This window comes from Spermophilus citellus, assembly GCF_964194105.1.
Source record: "Spermophilus citellus genome assembly, chromosome: 3".
Classification (NCBI taxonomy): domain Eukaryota; kingdom Metazoa; phylum Chordata; class Mammalia; order Rodentia; family Sciuridae; genus Spermophilus; species Spermophilus citellus.
Window position 1 is genome coordinate 137,665,379 of NC_138184.1, and position 24,921 is coordinate 137,690,299.

At 37.1% G+C, this 24,921-nt stretch overlaps 1 protein-coding gene across 2 annotated transcripts in view; it reads left to right on the forward strand.

Moving 5' to 3' along the window:
* The window catches only part of DPY19L1 (dpy-19 like C-mannosyltransferase 1), a 109,165-nt gene that overhangs the window by 75,616 nt on the left and 8,628 nt on the right, over positions 1-24,921 (forward strand). For both annotated transcript variants that reach the window (XM_081284687.1, XM_081284686.1), the window contains exons 12-19: positions 221-280; positions 787-867; positions 13,927-14,028; positions 16,320-16,391; positions 18,285-18,334; positions 22,402-22,426; positions 23,106-23,225; positions 24,584-24,758. In XM_081284687.1, coding sequence (XP_081140813.1) covers positions 221-280; positions 787-867; positions 13,927-14,028; positions 16,320-16,391; positions 18,285-18,334; positions 22,402-22,426; positions 23,106-23,225; positions 24,584-24,758 — 685 coding nt within the window. The remainder of the gene's footprint in view (positions 1-220; positions 281-786; positions 868-13,926; positions 14,029-16,319; positions 16,392-18,284; positions 18,335-22,401; positions 22,427-23,105; positions 23,226-24,583; positions 24,759-24,921) is intronic.

Genomic DNA, 24,921 nt, shown 5'->3' on the forward strand with positions numbered 1-24,921 from the left:
TTTCTACCTGGTGATTCTGTTTTCAATTTTGCAGAGTTACTAACTGACCTAATCTTTGGATATAATAAAGCTATGTTTTGAAATTACTGACTACAGAAATGAGTATATAGTAATACTATGTGGAAAATCAACAGTGTGCTGAATCTTAGACGCTTAAGAGTCTATTTAGAATAATTATTTGTTTCTTGAAATTCTATTAACTATTATTTTCTCTATTCAGGGCATGCTGGCATTGAAACCACATTTTGTGAAAATAAATGTGTCTGAGCTTAGTTTATGGGTAAGAATCAGTCTATTTTTATGCATATGTTTTTTTCTTTAAAATATTTTGGTTTTATGTTTTACTTTTTTATTATTAAAGTTTTATGGTTATAATAGTAGTAGTTGGGTTCATCCCGACAAACTCATATATGCATGGAAATAGATTTCATTTCATGATCCTCCCTTTGCATGAAGCAAGTTAAGATTAGTCTGGGATAGGTAAAAAGTTCCAGTTTTATTATCCACATTTCTTTTGAGAAATGGCACATGTATAAGTAATCTCCATAGAAGGAGAATCATACAAAGCCCCAGTAATTAATTTTTGTTAATAAAATTGTAAGTATATATTTTCACTTGTAGCTAGTGTCCCTCGTTTTGGAGCACCATGCTTTATTTAAAATTGAGATACATTTTGCAGCATTTTCTTTTAGAGACATTTAAAGCTTTAGGCTATAAAATTTGAAGCATCAAAGTTCATTTTGTTTCTTTTTAAATTATTTATTTATTTATTCACTTATTTTGTAGATTATCCAAGGATGTCTTTGGTTGTTTGGAACCATTATACTCAAATATTTGACATCTAGAATCTTTGGGATTGCAGATGATGTAAGTTTTCACTTAAACTTAAAAGACGTGAGAAGACTCAAAACAGGCTGAGAATGAAATTTTTGAGTTATTAAAGTGCCACTATTTAAACCTAATTCTAGGTGAAGTCTATTCACCCATTTTTTATTATTTAATATGATAGAAAGCAAATGTGATTATGTCTATAGTTTTTATTCTCCAGAATTAATCTTGGCATAATTCTTTTGTATCTTTTTATATCTTCTACATCACAAATATTTAAATATTTAATGCAAGGAAACAGTAGATATTAAAGCCCAGATTTTAAGGTCTGTGGAGCCTCTGACTTTTTAATTATCCCCTTTTGTAACTGATAAAGATGCTATCTTCAGAGCCTCAACTGGAGATCCTCACTGCTCCCACTTTGAGTTTTCTGGTCAATGTTGTGAATGCTCTATTTATAAGCCATTGTAGGTAATTTAGTCTAAGTTAGGCTTATTAATAGAGGTTTTGTTTGCTTTGATGTTTGACTATGAGAAAAATTAAAATGATAAGTTTTCTGTTTTGTAACTTTCTAGAGGCTTTAAAGCTTCTGCTTTGTAAACCAGTTGTTCTTTTCAGCAAAGTGCAGCCTTTAAGTTTGTGAGCTCTGGTGTCAGACAGACCTAGGTTTAAATCCTAATTGTCCTGTTTTTACTTGTGAGATCTCAGGCAATAAGTATAAAGTTTTTGTGCAGAATAACATGGGGTCAGTACTTCATAAATATTAGTTGTTGTTATCATTGTTATTTTATATTACCGTTGCTATTGTCATTTATTATCATTGTGTATACATACATACATACACATTTATACACACACACCATATCTTCATCCATTCACCCTTAAGTGTATAATTAAGTTGTTTCCATATCTGAGGTGTTGTTAGTAGTGCTGCAATGAATGAACATGGTTGCAGGTATCTCTTCATTAGTTATTTTTCTATGGTTGGTCTAGGGATTATAATATGCATCTTAATGTATAACAATCTATTTTAGGCTAATACTGACTTAATTCAGGAAAACTATATAGTGCCTTGGCACAAGTTTATCTCCACTTTCTCCCCACTCGTATGTACTATTATGTACATCATCTATATGTAAGTGCCAAGAACATAGTTATGATTATTGCATTATATGATCTTGTGTCTTTCAGAAATTGAAAGAACAAAAGTGTTTATATTGCCTTTTGTATTTATCCACATTTTTGCCATTTTTATTGTACTTAATTTCTTCCTGTGAACATGAGTTACTGCCAATTTCATTTTCTTTTAGCCTGTGGAATTTCCTTTACTAATTCTAGTCAGGCAGGTCTATAGCAGTGGATTCTCAAAGTTTTTTTTTTTTTTTCTCTTCTGATGTTTTTATTTACCTTTATTTTTAAAGACTCATTTTGCTATATATAAGATTATTGGTTGACAGTTATTTTCTTTCAGAACTCCGACCTCCATTTTTCTCTGAGAAGCCAATTAATATTATCTTATAAATATTAATGAAGTTAATAAAATAATATCAAGTCAATCAGTATTTTCCCTATACATGATGAGTTGTTTTTCTGTTGTTGCTTTCGAGATTTTCTTTCTCTTTTACATTTAAATGTTTGAGTACGATATGTCTGAATGTGGATCTTTTGTTCATCTTTCTAGATTTTTTTGAATTTCTATAAGTTACAATATTTTATTTGAATTAGGAAGATTTTGGTCATTATTTTTTCAAACATTGTTCATTTTTTAATGTCTCCATTAACATGTTTATGTGCTTAATATTCCTCTATTTTCTGTCTGTCTGCCGGTATTTATTTATTTACTTACTTTGGTACTGGGGTGTGTCTTAGCACTCTACCACTTAGCTACATCCCCAGTCCATGTTTTATTTTTTATTTTGAGAAGGGGTCTTGCTAGGTTGCCCAGGCTGGCTTTGAACTGGAATCCTCCTGCCTCAGTAACCTAAGTAGCTAAAATTATAGGCGTGCACCTTACTCTCAGCTTGTTTGTTTTTCTTTAGTCTCTTTATTTCTAATTTTCAGACTGGATAATTTCTATTAACCTGTCTTTAAGTTTATTGATTATACTGCCTTTTGACACTGGCTGTTCCGCCCATCCTGTGAAGTGTCCATTTCAGTTATACATTTTAACTCTGGAGTTTTCATTTATCAAAATTTCTATTTCCTCTTGAAATTTGCTATTTTCTGAGTCATTAGCATAATGTTTTAATTTTTAATGTGATTTTTAAAATTTCACATATTTGTAATTTGTAATTGCCACTTTGAAGTTTTTGTCTGCTAAGTATAATATCTGAGCCTTCTCAGAGTCACTGATTTTTTTTTTTTTTTTTTTTTGGAGGCACTGGGGATTGAACCCAGGGCCTATGCATGTGATGCAAACACTACCAACTGAGCTATATCTCCAGCCCTCAGAGTCAGTTTTTATTGATGAATTTTTTTCCTGAATATGTATCAGACTTTTCTATTCATTTGCATGTCTCACTAAGTTTTCTAAAACCGGGATATTTTATTTTATTTTTATTTATAAGTTCTTTCTTTCTTTCTTTTTTTCCAGTACTGGGGATTGAACCCAGAGGCTTGAGCATGCTAGGTAAATATTCTACCATTGAAGTATATACTCAGTGAGACCCTGTCTCAAAATAAAATTTTGAAAAATAATTGGGGATGTATATACTTCAGTGATAGAATGTTTCTGGTTTTTGTTTTTGTTTTATTACTGTTTTTTAGCCTGACTTTCTAGATGTCACTCTCCTGTCTGTATAAATTAGTGTTCAGCCAGTAATCAGAATTGTAGCTCAGATATCTTGAAGCAGTATATCTTTTGCTCTTTCCTGATGGATCTGAATGTGGGTTGGTGAGCAAATTCAGAGTGAAGATTGGGTTTTTTGGTTTTTTTTTTTTTATTATTATTATTGTTGCAGGGATTGAACCCTGGGGCACTTAACTATTGAGCCACATCCCCAGCTCTTATTTTTTCTTTTGAGACAGGGTCTCATTAAGTTGCTGAGGCTGGCTTTGAGCTTACAATCCTCCTGCCTCAGCCTGCTGAGCTGCTGGGATCATAAGTGTGAACCTCTGTGCTGCAGACTGTTTTTGAGTGTGTTGCAGTGTTTCCTAGCTTGATACTTACTAAGAAGCGCTACAAGACTCAGCATATAGTCATACTCATGACAATTATTTATTATAGTGACGGGGAAAAGGCACAAGTCATGGATTGGGGAGGAAACCAAGTAGAAACTTCTAACATTTCCCTACTAGCAGAGTCACATGGGATGCCCTTAGATTTTCCAGCAATGAGTTGTGACAAAATGCATGAAATATTATCTACCAGAGAAACTATAGAGACTTCAATGCCCAAGGATTTTACTGGGGGATGGTCATGTTGGCATCCTTTCCTACCACATATCAAAATTCCAGACTCCTAGAGCGGCCGGGTTCTGGCTCCCAGAACTGCTCTGACCCAGGGCTGAAGAACCCGCCGAAACTGCTTCTTGGGGCCTGCTCCTATCAGAACATACACGGAGCCCGGGGCGGCCGAATTCTGGCTCCCAGAACTGCTCTGGCCCAGGGCTAAAGAGCCCGCGGAGGCTGCTTCTTGGAGCCTGCTCCTATCAGAGCATGCACGGAGCCCAGAGCGGCCCAGTTCTGGCTCCCGGAGCTGCTCTGACCCAGGGCTGAGGAATCCGCGGAGACTAATTCTCGGTCCGGATCCTGCTGAGTGCTGTGGGGGCCAGAGGGGCAGAGCAGAGCTGCAGCCCGCGTCCGGAACAGCCCCAGCGACCCGCTGGTGTGGTATCACTTCACCCCAACTGCGGTAGGGGCTGAGCAGAGCTGCCGCCCGAGCCCGCAAGGTAGGCAGACCACCGGCTGATCGGCGGAACGGGCCCAGTGGCCTGCCAGCGTGGTAGACACGTCACACCAATGGGAGTAGGGGCAGAGCAGGGCCACCGCCCGTGCCCGGAGTGGGCCTAGTGACCCGCCGGTGTGGTATCACTTCACCCCAACTGCAGTGGGGGCTGAGCAGAGCTGCCCCCCAAGCCCGCAAGGTAGGCAGACCTGCGACCGACCAGCGGGACAGGCCCAGCGGCCTGCTCGCGTGGTAGACACGTCACACCAATTGGAGTAGGGGCAGAGCAGAGCTGCCGCCCGCGCCCAGAACAGGCCTAGCGACCCGCCGGCGTGCTAGACACGTCCCACCAATTGGAGTAGGGGCAGAGCAGAGCTGCTGCCCGCGCCCGGAACAGGCCTAGTGACCCGCTGGCGTGGTATCGCTTCACCCCAACTGCAGTGGGGGCCGAGCAGAGCCGCTGCCCGAGCCCGCAAGTTAGGCAGACCTGCGACCGACCGGCGGGACAGGCCCAGTGGCCTGCCGGCGTGGTAGACACGTCACACCAATTGGAGTAGGGGCAGAGCAGAGCCGCCGCCCGCGCCCGGAAAAGGCCTAGCGACCCGCCGGCGTGGTATCACTTCACCCCAACTGCAGTAGGGCCCGAGCAGAGCCGCTGCCCGAGCCCGCAAGGTAGGCAGACCTGCAACTGACCGGCGGGACAGGCCCAGCGGCCTGCCGGAGTGGTAGACACGTCACACCAATTGGAGTAGGGGCAGAGCAGAGCCACCGCCCGCATCCGGAACAGACCCAACGACCCACGGGCGTGGTAGTCACGTCACCCCAATTGGAGAAGGGGCAGAGCAGAGCTGCCACCCGCGCCTGCAAGGTAGGCAGACCTGCGACCGACCGGCACAACAGGCCCAGTGGTCCGCAGGCGCGGTAGACACGTCACACCATTTGGAGGAGGGTCAGAGAAGAGGCCCGGGACAGGCCCAGAGGCCTGCCGGCGTGATAGTCACGTCACCCCAATTGGAGTAGGGGCAGAGCAGAGCTGCTGCCCGCACCCTGAACAGACCCAGTGGCCCGCCGGCGTGGTAGACACGTCACACCAATTGGAGTAGGGGCAGAGCAGAGCCGCCTCCCGCGCCCGGAACAGGCCCAGCAACCCCCCGGCGTGGTAGACACGTCACCCCAATTGGTGTAAGGGCAGAGCAGAGCCGCCGCCCGCACCTGCAAGGTAGGCAGACCTGCGACCGACTGCCAGAACAGCCCCAGGGGTCCGCGGGCGTGGTAGACACGTCACACCAACTGGAGGAGGAGCACAGCTGCTGCCTGCCCTGCAAGGGAGACTTTTCAACTATACAAGAGCAATATAAATATATAGGGGGACAATTTCAAAAGCACAACAGTTTCACCAAGCAGAAAGAAACGTGAGCAGTATGAAACGACAAGGAAAGAAAGGACCACAAGCAATGCAGGTCAACTCAACTTTAGAAGAGGTAATAGCTGCAGCAGATGGAATGTCAGATAAAGAATTCAGGATATACACGCTTCAGATGATCTGGAGTCTCAAGGAAGACATTAGACAGCAAAATCAGTCAATGAAAGATCACTTCGACAATGAATTACATAAACAAATCCAAGAAGCAAAAGATCAACTATACAGGGAGATAGAGGTAATAAAAAACAAACAAATAGAAATCCTAGAAATGCAGGAAGCAATAAACCAACTTAAAAACTCAATTGAGAATACTACCAGCAGAGTAGATCACTTAGAAGATAGAACATCAGACAACGAAGACAAAATATTTCAACTCAATAACACAATTAATAACCTAGACTTAATGGACAAATATAGAATATACCACCCAACATCAAGCAGTTACACTTTTTTCTCAGCAGCACATGGATCCTTCTCAAAAATAGATCATATATAATGTCACAGGGCAACTCTTAGACAATATAAAGGAGTAGAGATAATACCATGCATCTTATCTGATCATAATGGAATGAAACTGAAAATGAACGATAAAAGAAGGGAGGAAAATTCATGCATCACTTGGAGAATGAACAATAGGTTACTGAATGATCAATGGGTTATAGAAGACATCAAGGAGGAAATTAAAAATTCTTAGAGATAAATGAAAACACAGACACAACATATTGGAATCTATGGGACACATTGAAAGCAGTTCTAAGAGGAAAATTCATTGCATGGAGTTCATTCCTTAAAAAAAGAAAAAACCAACAAATAAATGATCTCATACTTCATCTCAAAATCCTAGAAAAAGAAGAGCAAAACAACAGCAAAAGAAGTACAAGGCAAGAAATAATTAAAATCAGAGCTGAAATTAATGAAATCGAAACAAAAGAAACAATTGAAAAAATTGACAAAACTAAAAGTTGGTTCTTTGAAAAAATAAATAAAATCGACAGACCCTTAGCCATGCTAACAAAGAGAAGAGAGCGAACTCAAATTACTAGCATACGGGATGAAAAAGGCAACATCACAACAGACACTTCAGAAATACAGAAGATAATCAGAAATTATTTTGAATCCTTATACTCCAATAAAATAGAAGCTAGTGAAGGCATAGATAAATTTCTTAAGTCATATGATCTGCCCAGATTGAGTCAGGAGGATATAGACAACCTAAACAGACCAATATCAATGGAAGAAATAGAAGAAACCATCAAAAGACTACCAACTAAGAAAAAGCCCAGGACCGGATGGGTATACAGCAGAGTTTTACAAAACCTTTAAAGAGGAACTAATACCAATACTTTTCACGCTATTTCAGGAAATAGAAAAAGAGGGAGAACTTCCAAATTCATTCTACGAGGCCAATATCACCCTGGTTCCTAAACCAGACAAAGACATTTCAAAGAAAGAAAACTACAGACCAGTATCTCTAAGGAACCTAGATGCAAAAATCCTCAATAAAATTCTGGCGAATCGGATTCAAAAACATATCAAAAAAATTATGCAACATGATCAAGTAGGATTCATCCCTGGGATGCAAGGCTGGTTCAATATACGGAAATCAATAAATGTTATTCACCACATCAATAGACTTAAAGATAAGAACCATATGATCATCTCGATAGATGCAGAAAAAGCATTCGACAAAGTACAGCATCCCTTTATGTTCAAAACTCTAGAAAAACTAGGAATAACAGGAACTTACCTCAACATTGTAAAAGCTATCTATGCTAAGCCTCAGGCTAGCATCATTCTAAACAGAGAAATATTGAAGGCATTCCCTCTAAAATCTGGAACAAGACAGGGATGCCCTCTGTCACCACTTCTGTTCAACATAGTTCTTGAAACACTGGCCAGAGCAATTAGACGAAAGAAATTAAAAGCATAAAAATAGGAAAAGAAGAACTTAAATTATCACTATTTGCAGATGACATAATTCTATACCTAGCAGACCCAAAAGGGTCTACAAAGAAACTATTAGAGCTAATAAATGAATTTAGCAAAGTGGCAGGTTATAAAATCAACACGCATAAATCAAAGGCATTCCTGTATATCAGTGACAAATCCTCTGAAATGGAAATTAGGAAAAACACTCCATTCACAATATCCTCAAAAAAAAAAAATACTTGGGAATCAACCTAACAAAAGAGGTGAAAGACTTATACAATGAAAACTACAGAACCCTAAAGAGAGAAATAGAAGAAGATCTTAGAAGATGGAAAAATATACCCTGTTCATGGATAGGCAGAACTAACATCATCAAAATGGCGATATTACCAAAAGTTCTCTATAGGTTTAATGCAATGCCAATTAAAATCCCAATGGCATTTCTTGTAGTAATAGATAAAGCAATCATGAAATTCATATGGAAAAACAAAAGACCCAGAATAGCAAAAACAATGCTAAGCAGGAAGTGTGAATCAGGCGGTTTAGCAATATCAGACTTCAAACTATACTACAGAGCATAGTAACAAAAACAGTATGGTACTGCTACCAAAACAGGCAGGTGGACCAATGGTACAGAATAGAGGACACAGAAACCAATCCACAAAACTACAACTATCTTATATTTGATAAAGGGGCTAAAAGCATGCAATGGAGGAAGGATAGCATCTTCAACAAATGGTGCTGGGAAAATTGGAAATCCATATGCATCAAAATGAAACTGAATCCCTTTCTCTCGCCATGCACAAAAGTTAACTCAGAATGGATCAAGGAGCTTGATATCGAATCAGAGACAAAGCGTCTGATAGAAGAAAAAGTTGGCTACGATCTACATAATGTGGGGTTGGGCCCCAAATTCCTCAATAGGACACCCACAGCACAAGAGTTAATAACTAGAATCAACAAATGGGACTTACTCAAACTAAAAAGTTTTTTCTCAGCAAAAGAAACAATAAGAGAGGTAAATCGGGAGCCTAAGTCCTGGGAACAAATCTTTACTCCTCACACTTCAGATAGACCCCTAATATCCAGAGTATACAAAGAACTCAAAAAATTAGACAATAAGATAACAAATAACCCAATCAACAGATGGGCCAAGGACCTGAACAGACACTTCTCAGAGGAGGACATACAATCAATCAATAAGTATATGAAAAAATGCTCACCATCTCTACCAGTCAGAGAAATCAAATCAAAACCACCCTAAGATACCATCTCACTCCAGTAAGATTGGCAGCCATTATGAAGTCAAACAACAACAAGTGCTGGCGAGGATGTGGGGAAAAAGGTACACTTGCTCATTGTTGGTGGGACTGCAAATTGGTGCAGCCAATTTGGAAAGCAGTATGGAGATTTCTTGGAAAGCTGGGAATGGAACCACCATTTGACCCAGCTATTCCCCTTCTCGGTCTATTCCCTAAAGACCTAAAAAGAGCATGCTACAGGGACACTGCTACATTGATGTTCATAGCAGCACAATTCACAATAGCAAGACTGTGGAACCAACCTAGATGCCCTTCAATAGATGAATGGATAAAAAAATGTGGCATCTATACACAATGGAGTATTACTCTGTATTAAAAAATGACAAAATCATAGAATTTGGAGGGAAATGGATGGCATTAGAGCAGATTATGCTAAGTGAAGCCAGCCAATCCCTAAAAAACAAATGCCAGATGTCTTCTTTGATATAAGGAGAGTAACTAAGAACAGAGTAGGGAGGAAGAGCATGAGAAGAAGATTAACATTAAGCAGGGATAAGAGGTGGGAGGGAAAGCGAGAGTGAAGGGAAATTGCATGGAAATGGAAGGAGACCCTCAGGGTTATACAAAATTACATACAAGAGGAAGTGAGGGGAAAGGGAAAAATAATACAAGGGGGAGAAATGAATTACAGTAGAGAGGGTAGAGAGAGAAGAGGGGAGGGGAGGGGAGGGGGGATAGTAGAGGATAGGAAAGGCAGCAGAATACAACAGACACTAGTATGGCAATATGTAAATCAATGGAAGTGTAACTGATGTGATTCTGCAATCTGTATACGGGGTAAAAATGGGAGTTCATAACCCACTTGAATCAAAATGTGAAATATGATATGTCAAGAACTATGTAATGTTTTGAACAACCAACACTAAAAAAAAAATTAAAAAAAAAACAAAAAAAAAAATTCCAGACTCCTAGAAGTAATGTAGGTTTTCATAAATAAACAAACCACATTATTAGTATACATCAGGTATAATAAGTCACTCTTACTGGTTATAGCAGTGGGAACTCTTCTAAAATCCAGGTGGCCAACTTGCAAGCAGATTTTTCAAAGGGTCACATTCAGGCCTATTTGGCCAAATAACTCATTTCTGTCCCATTTTTTTCCTACCTATCATGCCTTCTTGGGTCTTTACTGAATGTGTGTGTCACTTTCCATCCTGCCAGCCAAAGACTCTTGGAGAGTAAGGGGTCTCTTGGATCTCCTCTGGGCATGTATGCAGGTTTCCAGTCCTCCAGGGATATGAAAACTTTTATCTGTGGCCATGATGGTTACCTATTTCCAGTTTCTTTCTGTAGAATTTCTGAGTAGTCTGACAGTCCTCTGTTTACCTCATTGGGATTGCAACCTAGGCTCTGACAGGAAGAAAGTCTTTTGCCTTTTATTTCTTACTGAGTTTACTGCTTTTACAGATAATACCTCTGAACTCAGGTGTGTTTTTGCTCTGTGCCCAAATCAATGCAGCTTCTTCCAGGTGAAGTTTTGGTTTCTTGCTGGCCAGCTCTACGTGGTAGGACTATTGCACTGACTGATCTGGGGAGGTGGTGGTGGAACTGATGGTGAGTGAGGCAGCCTAGGCAGGAAAGCAGCATCCTACAGTTCTTACCAAAGTTTGAGTGTTTTTAAACCACTGAATAATTCTCAGTGGGTTGTTTCCTTTTGGTTGATTTCTAGAACCTGATATGATTGGTAGTGGCAATTTTGTTCAATTTTATGTTGTTTGGGGGAGGATATTTACCTGTTTTTTTTTTTTTTTTTACCTCTTCCATGTCTGAAAATCCCACATTGATCAATATTTGAGTTTGATCTGGCCTTGTATTCCTGGGATAAACCTTACTTGCTCACATTGTGCTATTCTTATATATTGCTGGATTTTCTAGGCTCATATTTTTATACAATTTGCCTATATTCATGATGATTAGTAATAGTTTCTTTTCTTATAATGATTTTGTCTGGTTTTGGTTTTAGAGTAATAACCCCATAAAATTGTGGGAATATGTTTAGTTCCCTTGTTTTTAGAGAGAATTTCTATAGAATTGATATTTCTTCCTTATATTAGGTAAAATTCAATATTGAAAGCCCTTAGGGCTGGGAGTTTTCTTTATGAGTAGGTTTTTCACTTCAATTTCAACATCTTTAGGAAACTTTCTAATTCATATGGAGTAAGCTTTGATAATTTAGTTGAACTTTTTAAAAACATTATTCAATATAATTAGATTTAAAAATTACTGAAATTTTTGCATATGTGCATATATGGGAAATGTTCACTTATGTATTTATTAACTTTTGAAAATTTACAAGTTTTTATTTTCTAATGTGACAGATAACATTGTATTTATTATGTTCAACTTGAAGTTTTGGAATATATATTTATATTGATGTGTGTGTGTGTGTGTGTGTGTGTGTGTGTGTGTGTATATATATATATATATATATATATATATATATATATATATTAGTTAACTTAAATAACCAGATTTAACCATTTCATTTCATATGTGTGTGTATGTATATATGTGTCTAAATATATACATATAAATGTACATACACTATACATTATTATATCATTAGCATTTTTGTGATAAGAGCACTTAAAAACACCCTATGGGCATGGGCATTTTTCAAAAGTATGATAAACTGTCATTAACTCTAATCACCTTGCTGTAATACATCTCCAGAGTTCATTCCTCCTATCTGTTACTGTTTTCTGATCAGTAATGCAATAAAACATTTTTCCTACCACCCTTCTCCCTTCTGCTCTCTGCAGCCTCTGGGAATCACTCTTCTGCTTCTGTGATAACAGTTTTTTTAGATTCTCATATGAATGAGATCAAACTTTTGTTGTCACTGCCCTTATTTTCTGGTAAATGGTTTAAAGCTAAAAATTTACTCTAAGTAGTACTTTTTTGTGTATTTTACAAATTGATCGTTTCATGATTGTCTTTAATCTAAAAAGTATTACATTTTATGTTATTTGGTTTCTAAACAGTATGATTTTAAAAGCCATCCTAGTTATTTTCTAGTTTTATTGCATTAATCATCAGGAAAAAAAATTATCAATATTTTGGAATCAGCTAAATAAATGGTATAAGAACACTTAAAAATTTTTACAGTGTTAAAGGAAAATGTGTATGATCTCTTTGTGAAGTTCATATTCTGTAGTGTTTATGAGCTAATTAATTATATTATTCAAATTTGATGTCAATTTTGTCAGCATTTTCTGTTCTAGGGAGCAGGGTTTAACATTTCCAATGAATACTGTCAGCTTATCCGTTTCTTCCTACAGCTTTGTCAGTTTTTTTAATATATTTTGACTAGATGGTTATTTCCAGATATATTCATGATGTGTATAATTTTGCTTTGCTGTTCATTTTACTAGCTCATAATATTATTCATTGTCTCTTTTTACATATTTTTGCTTGAATTTAGTTTTGTGAGATATTATAATAACAAACCTAGATTTCTTTGTTTCAAATTTATCTGATTTATCTTCTTCTATTCTCTGTTTTCAACTTCTCTATCTCTAAGTATATCTTTTGTAGAAAACATAATAGTGGATTTATTTCCTTAATCCCAATTTGAGCATCTGTCCTTTAATTAGTGAATTTAATCTCTTTGCATATGTGGCAATTAACATAATAGTAGGATCCTTTTCTTCCATTTTATTTGGGATTTGTTTTCTTTTGCTATTTTATGTGCCATATATCCTCCCTACTGATTGCTTAAACTTATCACCATACATGTCTTCCCTCAGCAAGACAGAGTGTTTTGCAGTGCATCATCACATTCCTACCACACTTCAGTTTCTTTTCTCACTCTGTTCCTCACCTTCATGTAGATGTCACGTGAATTTTAGGTTTGGTGTGTCTTAGATATAACTTCCCCTCTTTTCTTTTGTCTTTGCTTTTTTAGACAATAATGAACGTTGGCAATTTTAGACAATAATGAAGTTTGGCAATTGTTTTGTCTTCAAGCCCTAGTTTTCTCATTTATAAATTGAAAATAATCCCACCTCCCTTGTCTTGCTTTTTGTGGGCAGTTTTAAGTGAGTGCATTTGGTAATGTGAAGAATTACACGAGGGTTGGTTATTGGTCAAAAGGTACTTTTACTCCAACACCTTACCATTTTATTTTCTTCACGTAGTCTTTTTTAAATCCTATTTCCAGAGTTCAGAATTAATATTTTCCCTTCTTCACTCCATAGCCTAGGTTCCTGTATGATGGACTTAAGTCTGTCTGAGTCCCAAAGCTCATACTTCCTGGTTGGCTTCACCAGGTTTAGCACAGTGACAGGAAAACCCAGTAAGAAGCCTTTGGTACGTTGATGAGAGTGGAAGGTGGGATGGTGTTGGAGCTATCATTGATCAGCAAAAGAAGGGGCTGCTGTGAGAGGGAATAGAACTTAACAACAACAAAAAAGTCTAGTATGGGAACAGTGAGCTCTGTAATGCAGTAAGAACTATTTGTAAATACTTGTAAGATTAAAGTGCATTATGACAATAATTGGTTTAATGTAATGGTTGCTCACTTTATTTCTTAATAGGCTCATATTGGCAACTTATTAACATCAAAATTCTTCAGTTATAAGGATTTTGATACTTTATTGTATACCTGTGCAGCAGAGTTCGACTTTATGGAAAAGGAGGTAAGATGTGATTTCTAGTTTTCTTTCAGTGGATTTTAGCCCCTGTATTTTTCATTAAGGGTTCCCTGTTATTTCAGATTCTATATGTGCTGTTATCTCAGTTTAAAGGAAAAGGAAAATCTGGCAGCTAAAAGGAAGATGTTTCTATTTACATTAGTACAACTCCCTGAAATATATGGTCTCTTTTCATTTTGGTAATTTCGAAATATGCATTCAGACTAGCCACAGTTTTTTGGATGAGTAAACACAGGGGCATTTTCAAGTTCTGTCTTTTTAGTGACAGCCCTCTCAAGCTTTTACATTTCCATTCATTTTGTGGTGGTTTGAATGATCTCATTGCTTTTAAATATCATTGAGCACAGGTTTTCATTCCAACAATGTTTCTCTTTCTAAAACTTTATTCATATGTTTAGAAGGAAACCAGAGTAGGTTAGTGGATTTGAGATAGAAGTCTGCAATATTACTTAATGGTCTTGAACAAGTGAATCTCATTCTTTGTGTTAGAGTTTACTAGTTTCTAGTGGCACACTACAAACAGATATTGTGAAGATAAAATGAGATGTTATAGAAAGTCTTTTTGGTATTTTAAATAAAATATTATTTGGGAATACTTTATAAGCTGGTTTGGTTCAATAAACATGCATATATTTGCCATTTAAACACCAGCAATGTGGCACTGATTTCTTGAATTTTATTATCTGTTACACATTTTCTATACAGGCTGTATGTATGAATGTATTAAATTGGCCAACAGTGGTGGGCGTGTTGGCACATGTCTATAATCCCAGAGGATGGGGAGGCTAAAGCAGGAGGACTGTGAATTCAAAGCCAGCCTCGGCAAAAGCGAGGTGCTAAGCAACTCAGTGAGATCTTATCTCTAAATAAAATATAAAATAGTGCTTAGGATGTGGCTCGGTGGTCAAATGCCCTTGAGTTCAATCCCTGGTACCAAAAAAAAAAAAATGGCCAACAGTATTTTATGGACATACTTGTTTCCTCTGCAGTACCACTGTGTTATCCCATTGTCCTGAGTTCCAAACCAGTGGACCATAGTGCAAACTTACCCACCAGCCGTTCTGTGCTGAGTATATCCTGAAGATGTCCAGCTTACTCCAGTTGGTCTTTCAGTTTTCATTTATTGTGTTTATGGTTTTGACATATAATGGCTGGTAAAAGTTTTATGAATGATGGTGTTGAACCTGCTGAAAGAATCAAAAGAGTATCTTGTACTCTTTACAAGATAAAATTAAAATACATATTCACAGAAGGTAAAGCCTCCTTCAGGGAAGTGGCAAAGGAAATAGAAGGTAAACTCCTTCTTCTTCACACCAGTGGAGAAGTAGGATGTGGTAGAAGTCCCTTAATATTATTAAAGACATCATATGTGCCACTACAGCCTGAGAGTATTAATTAGTTCTGTGATGAAGCAAATTGTTTACCAAGGCATAGCAGACTTCAGTCAACTTGAAGCAAACAGAAAAGCTGTTGGCAGCATGCTATTCCCCATCTCCATGGGTATCTGAATTCAGGAACTGTGCTTCTGAGACATAGTCCTGAGGTGCCATCTTAGGGAATGTATATCCATACAGTGCGGAGGAAGGACAGTTTTAGCAAGTTATTCCCTATTATGGTACCATACTAACATGTAATGTTTGAGATGTATTATAGAGTGAATAAAATGGTAGGATATTATTTACCTATAATTAACACACAAAGAATAAGAGATCAAAATTTAACACTGGTTTGGGGTGGGGAGATAATCTAGAGGTACACAGTATGTGTAGAGACTTTGTTATTAAAAACATTTTTGTAGTTTTTTATTTGTTATTAAAGCAAATGTAAAAATATCTTTTTGTTTCCTTCATAAATATTTGTCATATGTATATTTTTTGCGAGTTGGGGGGATGAATGAATCAAAAAAGATTGTGGATACCCCCCACAAAATGCACAGGGAAGCTTGATCCACTTAAAGGCTCTCTACTTAATCTCAGATGAGTAGTAAGCAAGTAGCATGCAAAAAATGAAAAGCAATCTCTGCTCACATTTCACACTTACAAGTATTTGGGAACTGTATTTTAGTGTTTCCAACTCAATGCTTTGGTGAAATTTGTTTCTATGGAAATGCACCTTCATTTTTATGATGAGAGTCAGTAGTAGATTGGACCTTTGATAGGTGGAATGTTCATATTTCTCTTCTTATGCATTTAGAAATTTACCTGTTTCATTATTTGAAATAATTTTATTTAGTGAAACTACATTTCCCTCTAATAAAGCATCTCTCTCAATTGCAGACTCCTCTGAGATATACAAAGACTTTGTTGCTCCCAGCTGTACTTGTAGTATTCATTGCAATCGTTAGAAAGGTATGCATGTACTTTAGATCTCTTTCTTACAATAAAATATTCACTTGTTTTTGCATAATACTTGCATATATTTGGCTATTTAATAATCAGTGTTTTGTATTGATTTATTGAAACATTCTATATTTTCTTCTTAATAGCCTTTGATGAATATTTATGAATCTTAAAAATATTTTGTTCTCTGCTACTGTAACATAGACATAGGAACAGGGTGACTCAAGTTTGATAGTCATCTAGTTTTGGAAGACATGATCAGAGACTGTATTAACCCAGACACAAGTTAGTTTTGCCTATGCAAATTATTACTTTTAACTTCTATGTAATATTTCCCTCAAAATATTTAACATATACCTTTCTAGATGATTTGATTAGTGTCAGTGACTTTTGAATTGTCTTTATTCAAAAGAAAAAAGAATTAACACTGTACTGATAAGCTAGATAACGTTTAGGCTTCCAGGTTGGCTTTGATAATGCAATTCTAAGCCCACATGTAAACCAAGCCCAAGAGGGTCCAGTCTTCAGGGAAGAACAGGTATGATACTCTCAATTTTTTTTTAGTAATTTGTAAACACTGTAACTCTTGAGTATTTTAAGAGATTGAATTGATATTAACTTGTGATCAAATAAAGAGGCAGTAAGCCCTAAAAGTTCTGATTTGTAACTAGTGATTGATGTGTTAACCCAATATCATATATTTGTAGAATATTGTGGACTATAATTATTTCTCATATGATACATTTAGTCTGTGCTTTGTACACTCTCCAAACATTTTTTACATGCACATTTCAATTGGTTATTGACATCCCTGTGGGGTAGGTAGATATCACCATCCCCATTTGACACATGCTGATTTAGAAGATTATTGTGTCCACTAAAATATAAGGAAAGAACAAGATGGGCTCTACACCATCTCCTTCAGTGAGCACTGTGTAGTTTTCAACTCTGGACTCACTTTTCAATTTCAGTCAGGTCATAGTTCCCACTGTGTGCCAGGCACATGCCTGCTTTGCTCTTTTGTATACTTACTGGTGGTGTGCACCTGGTAGATACGGAAAAAATATTGGACATTGACCATCCAGAATGTATTCATAAGACAGCAACCTGGATGGCAAGAGATAACAGAAACTATTAGATCAGGTTAAGAAAGCTGGGGTATTTGGTTAAAGAAGAAAAGATGCAAATAGAGAAAGGATAATTATTTTCAAATATTTAAAAGTTTCCCATGTATAAGATTACATTTATTCTGGTTCCTTAAAGTTATGGCCAATTCCAGGAAGGAAAGACTTCAAACCAGAAATGATCTTGGCTAATTAGGAAAGTGTTACAGATTCAAGCAGCAGCTAGGTAATATTGCCAAGGTCTGGAAATTGTTGGCAATGCTGTAGAAACATCCATATTGGGATAGGATTTAGATCAGATGACTTCCCAGTTACTATTAAGTACAAAAGAATAGTGAGTGATTTTGGCTTTTGAATGCTCTGACTGTAATTATGTCTGAGCCAGTTGTCTAGTTTTGTATATATGTGATTAAGGACAGATAATTCCCAACACCTTTGCATAATGGAAGCAGTACCAAATGTGAATCTGAAGCCAGAAGATCTGGTTTAAAGATCAGCAGTGCTTCTTAGTAGTTGTTTTCCTTTAGGGAGATCCTTCAGAGCTTCTTGCTTACTTACTAAAGGAGAGTAGTATAACTTACCTAATAGGAATATTGAGTATTATATATGAGCAAATATTATACAAATATAAGTTTATGTTGCTGTAAATTACTATTTTTGAGTGTTCTGTTATTTCCACACTTAGCATATTTTTAACTAAGAGTTTTAAAGTTTAGAAGATGCTGTAAATTGTTTTCTTAAACTGTCTTTACTAAAGTGTGTAAAAATCTATTTACAGATTATTAGTGATATGTGGAGCATCTTAGCTAAACAACAGACACATATAAGGTAAACATGTTATTAATAATTTTGTGGGGGCTGGGGTTGTGGCTCAGTAGTGGAGCGCTTGCCAGGCACATGTGAGGCACTGGGTTCAATTCTCAGCACCATATAAAAAATAAATAAATAAATAAGAGTATTGTGTCCATCTATAACTAAAAAATATTTAAAGAAAATAATCTTGTTACCTCTTCTATTTATTAGCTATTTAATTTTATATTTACATTTTGTGTACTCAGCATTTGATAATTTATATTTTTTATTGTTTTCATTCCTTCTCTTAGCTTTTCTCATTGTTCCCTACTTGTGGAGAGCACAGCACATCAATTACGTATCCCTCACATTTTATTCAGTACAATGTTACAGTAGCCCTGCACATCTTCTGTACTTGAAGGACATAGTTTTCTCAGTTAATTAGGGAAAATAAATTTTTCTGCAAGTGGTTTGTGGACCAATGAACTACCTATTTTTGAGAAATGAGCAGTATAATATAAAACTGGGATTCATACCTCACTTTTTACATGAAGTCAATTCCAGATAAAGCCAATATTAAAATATAGTAAAAACAAAAATAAACACAGAGAATATGCTTACAGTATAAAAAAAGCTTTTTTTTACATAAAAGATTTGTAAAAATAATATTTAGTACATACTGGAATAAATAGGTGGGAGTGCAGTTTAGCAGTACATAGCAAACAATGCAGTGGGTCTGGAGTTTAGCCAGCAGGTTCCCACAAATGTAAATTAATTGTATAGAAATGCTCATGGAAATGTAGAAATAATGGTAAAAATATGTTTAGTATGTTATCTATCTATTATGAAAAAATTTAAACAACCAGAATATGTATTAGGAAGGAATTGACTTAATTTTGATCCAGTCATAGAGTGGAATGTTGAGCCATCTTGATGAAAACAGTTTCATCATACATCAGTAGATGTAAAAATTGCCAAACAATATACATGTAGAACAATTGTACTTTTATTTAAATATGAAGACTTTATATGTTTACTTATTCATAGGAGTGATCTGGAAGGATAAAATCCACAACTGTTAAGATATGGGAATGGAAGATTGAGTGAAGGATGTTTTAATTTTATTCTTTTGCATTTGGGGATGTGGGCAGGTAGGGATTGTTGACTTACTTTTTGTGTGTCTGAATTTTCTTTTATAGCAAGAATATACACAGCCTAGTCCTTCACCTCATAATTTTTACTAACACAGTGATAGCTTATTGCGTGTGCTTTTAAGGGGATCCTTGTTTTCATTTGGAAATAGTGCTATGACTGTGCTCTCACCTGAACCTGAAGCATTTGAGTTGATAGGAGAAAGGAGAAGGGTTCTGGCATATATTGCCAAACTTTCTCTTCACTTGAGATAAGATTATTTCTGAAGAGCTCAGGAAGAAGGTATAAAGTTATAGCCTGTATTATGTAGCTTTGAAAGAGGAAGGTATAAGTTTTCACAGAAATAAACTGTCCCTTCAAGACAACTCAGCTATAGAAATACTTATAGAAAACCACTGAGCTTCATGAGGTTTTCAATTCAAGAAGAGTTAGAGCTCTTTTCTGGAAAGGAAATGGTATATTGACATTTCATTTTTGCATAAGTATCAAAGTCATGTCATTATAAAAAGGCAAGGAGTTGAAGATACATTTTACTGATCAAGGCATGAGTACCTGTATTCCCTTCATTCAAAGACCTAGGAGGCAAAGTGAAGTAGAGGCAGCATCATGTGGTAGAAACTGTATGAGCTCTGAAGCCAGTCAAAATGTAGTCCTGGTAACATTTGGTAGCTGTGGAACTCCCCTTCTTTGACTGTAAATTGGAATAATAAGTGCATATTAACATTGGAAACTGCTGATTTTTACTTGTCATAAAAGAAGAAGAATGAAGGGACCATTTTCCCTCTTTTATTTATCCATATACATACTGAATTTGCTAATAATTTATCGATATTCTTGAGTGAAATTCCTAAATCAGATATGTCCTAGATTACATAAAACACATGTAGGGGTTTACTGATGTATTTGTTCTTTCATTCAAAAAGTGTTGAGCTCTAAGTTTCAGGTATTGTTCTAAGTCTTGGTGACATACCAGTGATTCACAAGAGAAGATGTATATTGTCAATTCACACATTTCTGTCTGTGGCTCAGACTTCTCTCCTAAACTCCAGATGACTGACTTTTTAAAAAATCATCTCTCCTTGGGTATCTAGTGAGAATCTCAAATTATACATGTATGACCTGAACCTCTGACTGTTTGCCCTACTGTCCATTCCATATGGTATCTTCATCCCCCTGATGACTCAGCTCAGAAATCCTGGCCTCATTCTTGACTCTCTTCTTTATTCACTTCTACACCCAATCCATCTGCAAATCCTGCCATTGTTACCTTCAAAATTATATGCAGACTCTGAGTACCACTAAGCGCCTCCATCCTGGTCCATACCACAAGTACCTCCCCTGAATTGTTGCCTCCTGACCTCCTTGCTGACTTTCTGCCTCTACTCTTGCTGCCCAGGCCTGTTCTGTTGTTGAAAAGCAAAAAGCTTTTCAACAGAAGGCAAACTGTGTCACTGCTGTCTTCAAGCAGCTTTCCAAATCACTTGGAATAAATCAAAGCCCTCATCCTGGTCTCTAGTGTCCTGTGTCTTTTGGCCTCTTATCCACTGTGATCTGTCCCATCATGCTCCTCCTCATTCTCTGCTTTTCCTCTTGTCTCAACATACTGAGTTTGTGTAAGCATATCAGAACCTCCCTGCCATGGGTCTTCAGTGCTTTCCCCTTAGCTCCTTCAGGTTAAGTGGGTCCCTCACTTTCCCCATATTCTGCAGCTACAGTTGAGACAACTGAAGGTTGGGGAATCACATACTAGATTCTGGCTGTAGAATCTACAAATATTCTGATGACTAGGTGATCAGGCTGGTTAATGCATGCCTTTCCAGGCACCCCATGCCCCCTGCATCTTTCACTCTGTTTCCCGTTCTCTGCAGCATTTGTCACCATGTGACATGTGTATTAATATGTAAGCTCTGTGAGGGTGAAAATTTTTTTTCTCTTGTTAATCCTCTGTCTCCAGAGTGTTTAGTGGTCAATGAAATTGAGTGGGTGGATGGATGGATAGATTTGTATCCTGAACGGTTCACTTTAGTATAGAGAGACAGGTGATAATCAAGCACACCACTAATGAGAACATTTTCTGTGTAAGAAGATAAGTCAGGGAAGAGGTGTAGGAATGATCAAGGTGAGGACACTGGATATAGGGTAGCCAGAGGCCTCTCTATATAGTAAGGGGTGAACTAGTCTGTGGTAAGAGCACTAGAGACAGTATGGGAAGAGACAAGTGGGGACAGCTTGGGAAGACCATGTGCAGTTGGTGGGATTTGCAAGTTTACATTAATTGCAAAGGGTGCCCATCAGAGACTTTAAAGACAGACTGGCACGACCACCTTACCATTTTTAAAAGATTGCTTTTACTGCTGTGATGAGAATCAGTGGAGGGATAGGGAGAGATGTGTGTAAGAGTCATCAGCCTCTAAGCATGGATCTTTCTAGAGAAATGAAGGCTGTCAAGAAAAGTTAAAGGTGGAATGTTGTGCATATTTGTATATTCTACATCTAGTGCTGAGAAAAATCTAGTATGTGATCCCCCAACCTTCAGTTGTCTCTACTGTAGCTGCAGAATATGGCGAAAGTGAGGGACCCACTTCACTGGGGGTAGGAAGCAGGTGTATGGGAATGTGAAGCCACAGAGTTCTTTTGCACTCTCTGTTCTGCTAGCATATCACCAGTGAGGGATCTGGTACACAAAGCATGCTATTATTGTCATAATAATAAATACCAAGTAGTCATATATTCAGGATATAATACAACATTGTCATTTTAAAAAATAAACTGTCTTAAGTGGTTATAATACCAGTTTTGGTGTATAACTTTTAGTTATTTTTATTTACATATATGTGTCCTGGGGGAATACTATAGAGATTGTAAAACTCATATTCACAACATAAAAATACAAATTAATGAAGTAAGTGCTTCAGTAATGATATAATAGTAGTATTTTTTTTCTGTTTCAGAAAACATCAGTTTGATCATGGAGAGGTAAAGACTTAACATTACTAACATTTATCTTAATGTGTATATATATATATATATTTGATCTTCCTTTCTAGTTTTGGTTTCTTGATTTATTGACAATTGTCATTAATAATCTTCAAAATAGCCCAGTATAATTTTTTATGAGATGCTACATGTAGGTTTACTGGCCACTCATTTGTTAAAACAAGTAGGAAAGTCATTTGCTTTGCTTGGATAATCCTCATAGTAACAGCATCTGATTTCTGGAGCCCATTGAGTGAGGTGTCTTTGTGTGATTTGGTAACGACTTTTCCTCTGAGCTCACGTTGTCCTGCAGCTTCAATGTTGTGCCACAGGCTTCCTTGGCACCTCAGGAGCAATCATTTCTCTTACCACTCTCCTTGCCTTAGTTTGGTGGTAGCACCAAGGTAGGGTCAGAAATGTAAGCTTTATTAACAGCAGTCTTGACTTCAGTGGAATTACAGAAGTATTTGTCTTAGAGACTTTAAATTTTTAGCCTTTTACTAAAATGATACAGTTTGAAAGTAAATCTTAAGAACTGCTTTAGAAATTTCAGAAATGAAAATAGTATTAATCTTTGTTACAAAGAAAAAAGGAACCTTTTCTGTATACTTCCCAGTTTAATGGTATATTCTTAAACTTTATGAATAGCAGGAGTAAATACTTTTTTTTTTCCTTTCAGCTGGTTTATCATGCATTGCAACTGTTAGCTTATACAGCCCTTGGCATTTTGATTATGAGACTAAAACTCTTCTTGACACCACACATGTGTGTTATGGCTTCCTTGATCTGCTCTAGACAGGTAACATGGTCATAATGGTGGAGTTTTAACTGCTGTAATAATTTGACCCCAGCTTTATTTATTAAGTGGCCCTAAAGTGACGCTGAGTTACCCATGGTTCTGTAAGTCATTATAGTTAAATTTCTTTATGGTTTTGTATTCAGCTTTTTAAGGTGTAAGGACTTATTACACTGATCACTGCCTAGTCTTCTAACTTCTAAAATAGTCCTTGGCACTATTCAACACATTAATCTGTGCATGCTGAATTCATGAGGAATAAATGCAGGTGTTGATAGAAAGCAGGACTTAATTATAGAAATAATTTCCTTAACATTCATGTCACAAAAGAATTCTAATAATTAACTTCAAGTTATAAAAATCCTTCCAAATAATATGTTCTTCAGTATCAAGCTTATTTTTCTCATTTACTGAGTGTACATTTCTATTTCCATTCCTGATTTTCACTTTTTGAAATTTAGTTTAATCCATCCTTGGTTATTTACTGCTTGTATTTTCTGGGAACTGCCCCCTTGCTCTGCATTCACTGATTTATGCTTCTCCATAGTGTCACCCTCTCATCAGTCAACCAGCAAAGGTGCAAAAGTAGCACCTCTCTCAAATTTAGCAAATATTTACTAAGCCACAGGTATCTAGGGATGGGAATAGTAATGGACAGAAAAAAAAGTATATATATATGACCTCAAGAAGCTTGAGATCCAACTCTGCAGACATACAAAAAAAAATTTAGGAGAGAACATTCAGAACAAAGTGCTGATATTGAGGGTGGACTATCTGAGTATGGAATAAATGACCAGCTTCAAGTTTTCCCATCAGAATGTTGGAACTGTATTGGAGGGGCACCACCTTCCCTGGTTTCTGACTTCTCTAGGCTGGGCCAGGAAAGGAGGCTGATTGGGTGTCATTCATCTTCAAACCCATCCCACAATGTGCCAAGTAACAGAGAGCCTCACCCTGGCCTGGCTTCCCAGGACTGGAGCCTCTTGTGTCACCTCTGCATGGGGCCCTGAGCTCAGAAGGACCTTGCACTTGGGTAATATTTGTTCTTGCTGTTTCTAACTACTTAATGATTTCGAACAACGGCCTTTAAATTGTGTAGCTGGTCCTGGCTTTACCTGGATATCGAGTATAGAGAGCTGGTTGAGAGAATAGCTTCTTAAGTCCTATCCCTCTTATATAAAGCTAATAGTAGAATTCATTTGATCCTATGAATCAATGTCTCTGGGACCTTTTCTTAGGATAGTTATTCCTTATCTTGTGCTGTAGCAGAAAGTATGCTCTTTTCTGGGAAGATCTTTTCCTTATTGAATACTTGCTGTTTTGTACTAACAATTATCGATGTATTCTTAATTTGGTTTTAGTTATTTGGATGGCTCTTTTGCAAAGTACATCCTGGTGCTGTTGTTTTTGCTGTACTAGCAGCAATGTCAATTCAAGGTTCAGCGAATCTTCAAACCCAGTGGAATATTGTAGGGGAGTTCAGCAATTTGCCACAAGAAGAACTTATAGAATGGATCAAATATAGTACCAAACCAGGTAAAAAGACATTTGATGATTTGATGAGAGTTTTTCTCAAAATTTTATATACTACTGAAAAACCCTCCCAAAGTTATTTCCAGTGGTTATTGTTTCTAAGTAGTGCTGCTTCTAGTGTATCCAAAAACACAGAGAAAGCATCAGATAGTAAATGTTATTCCTG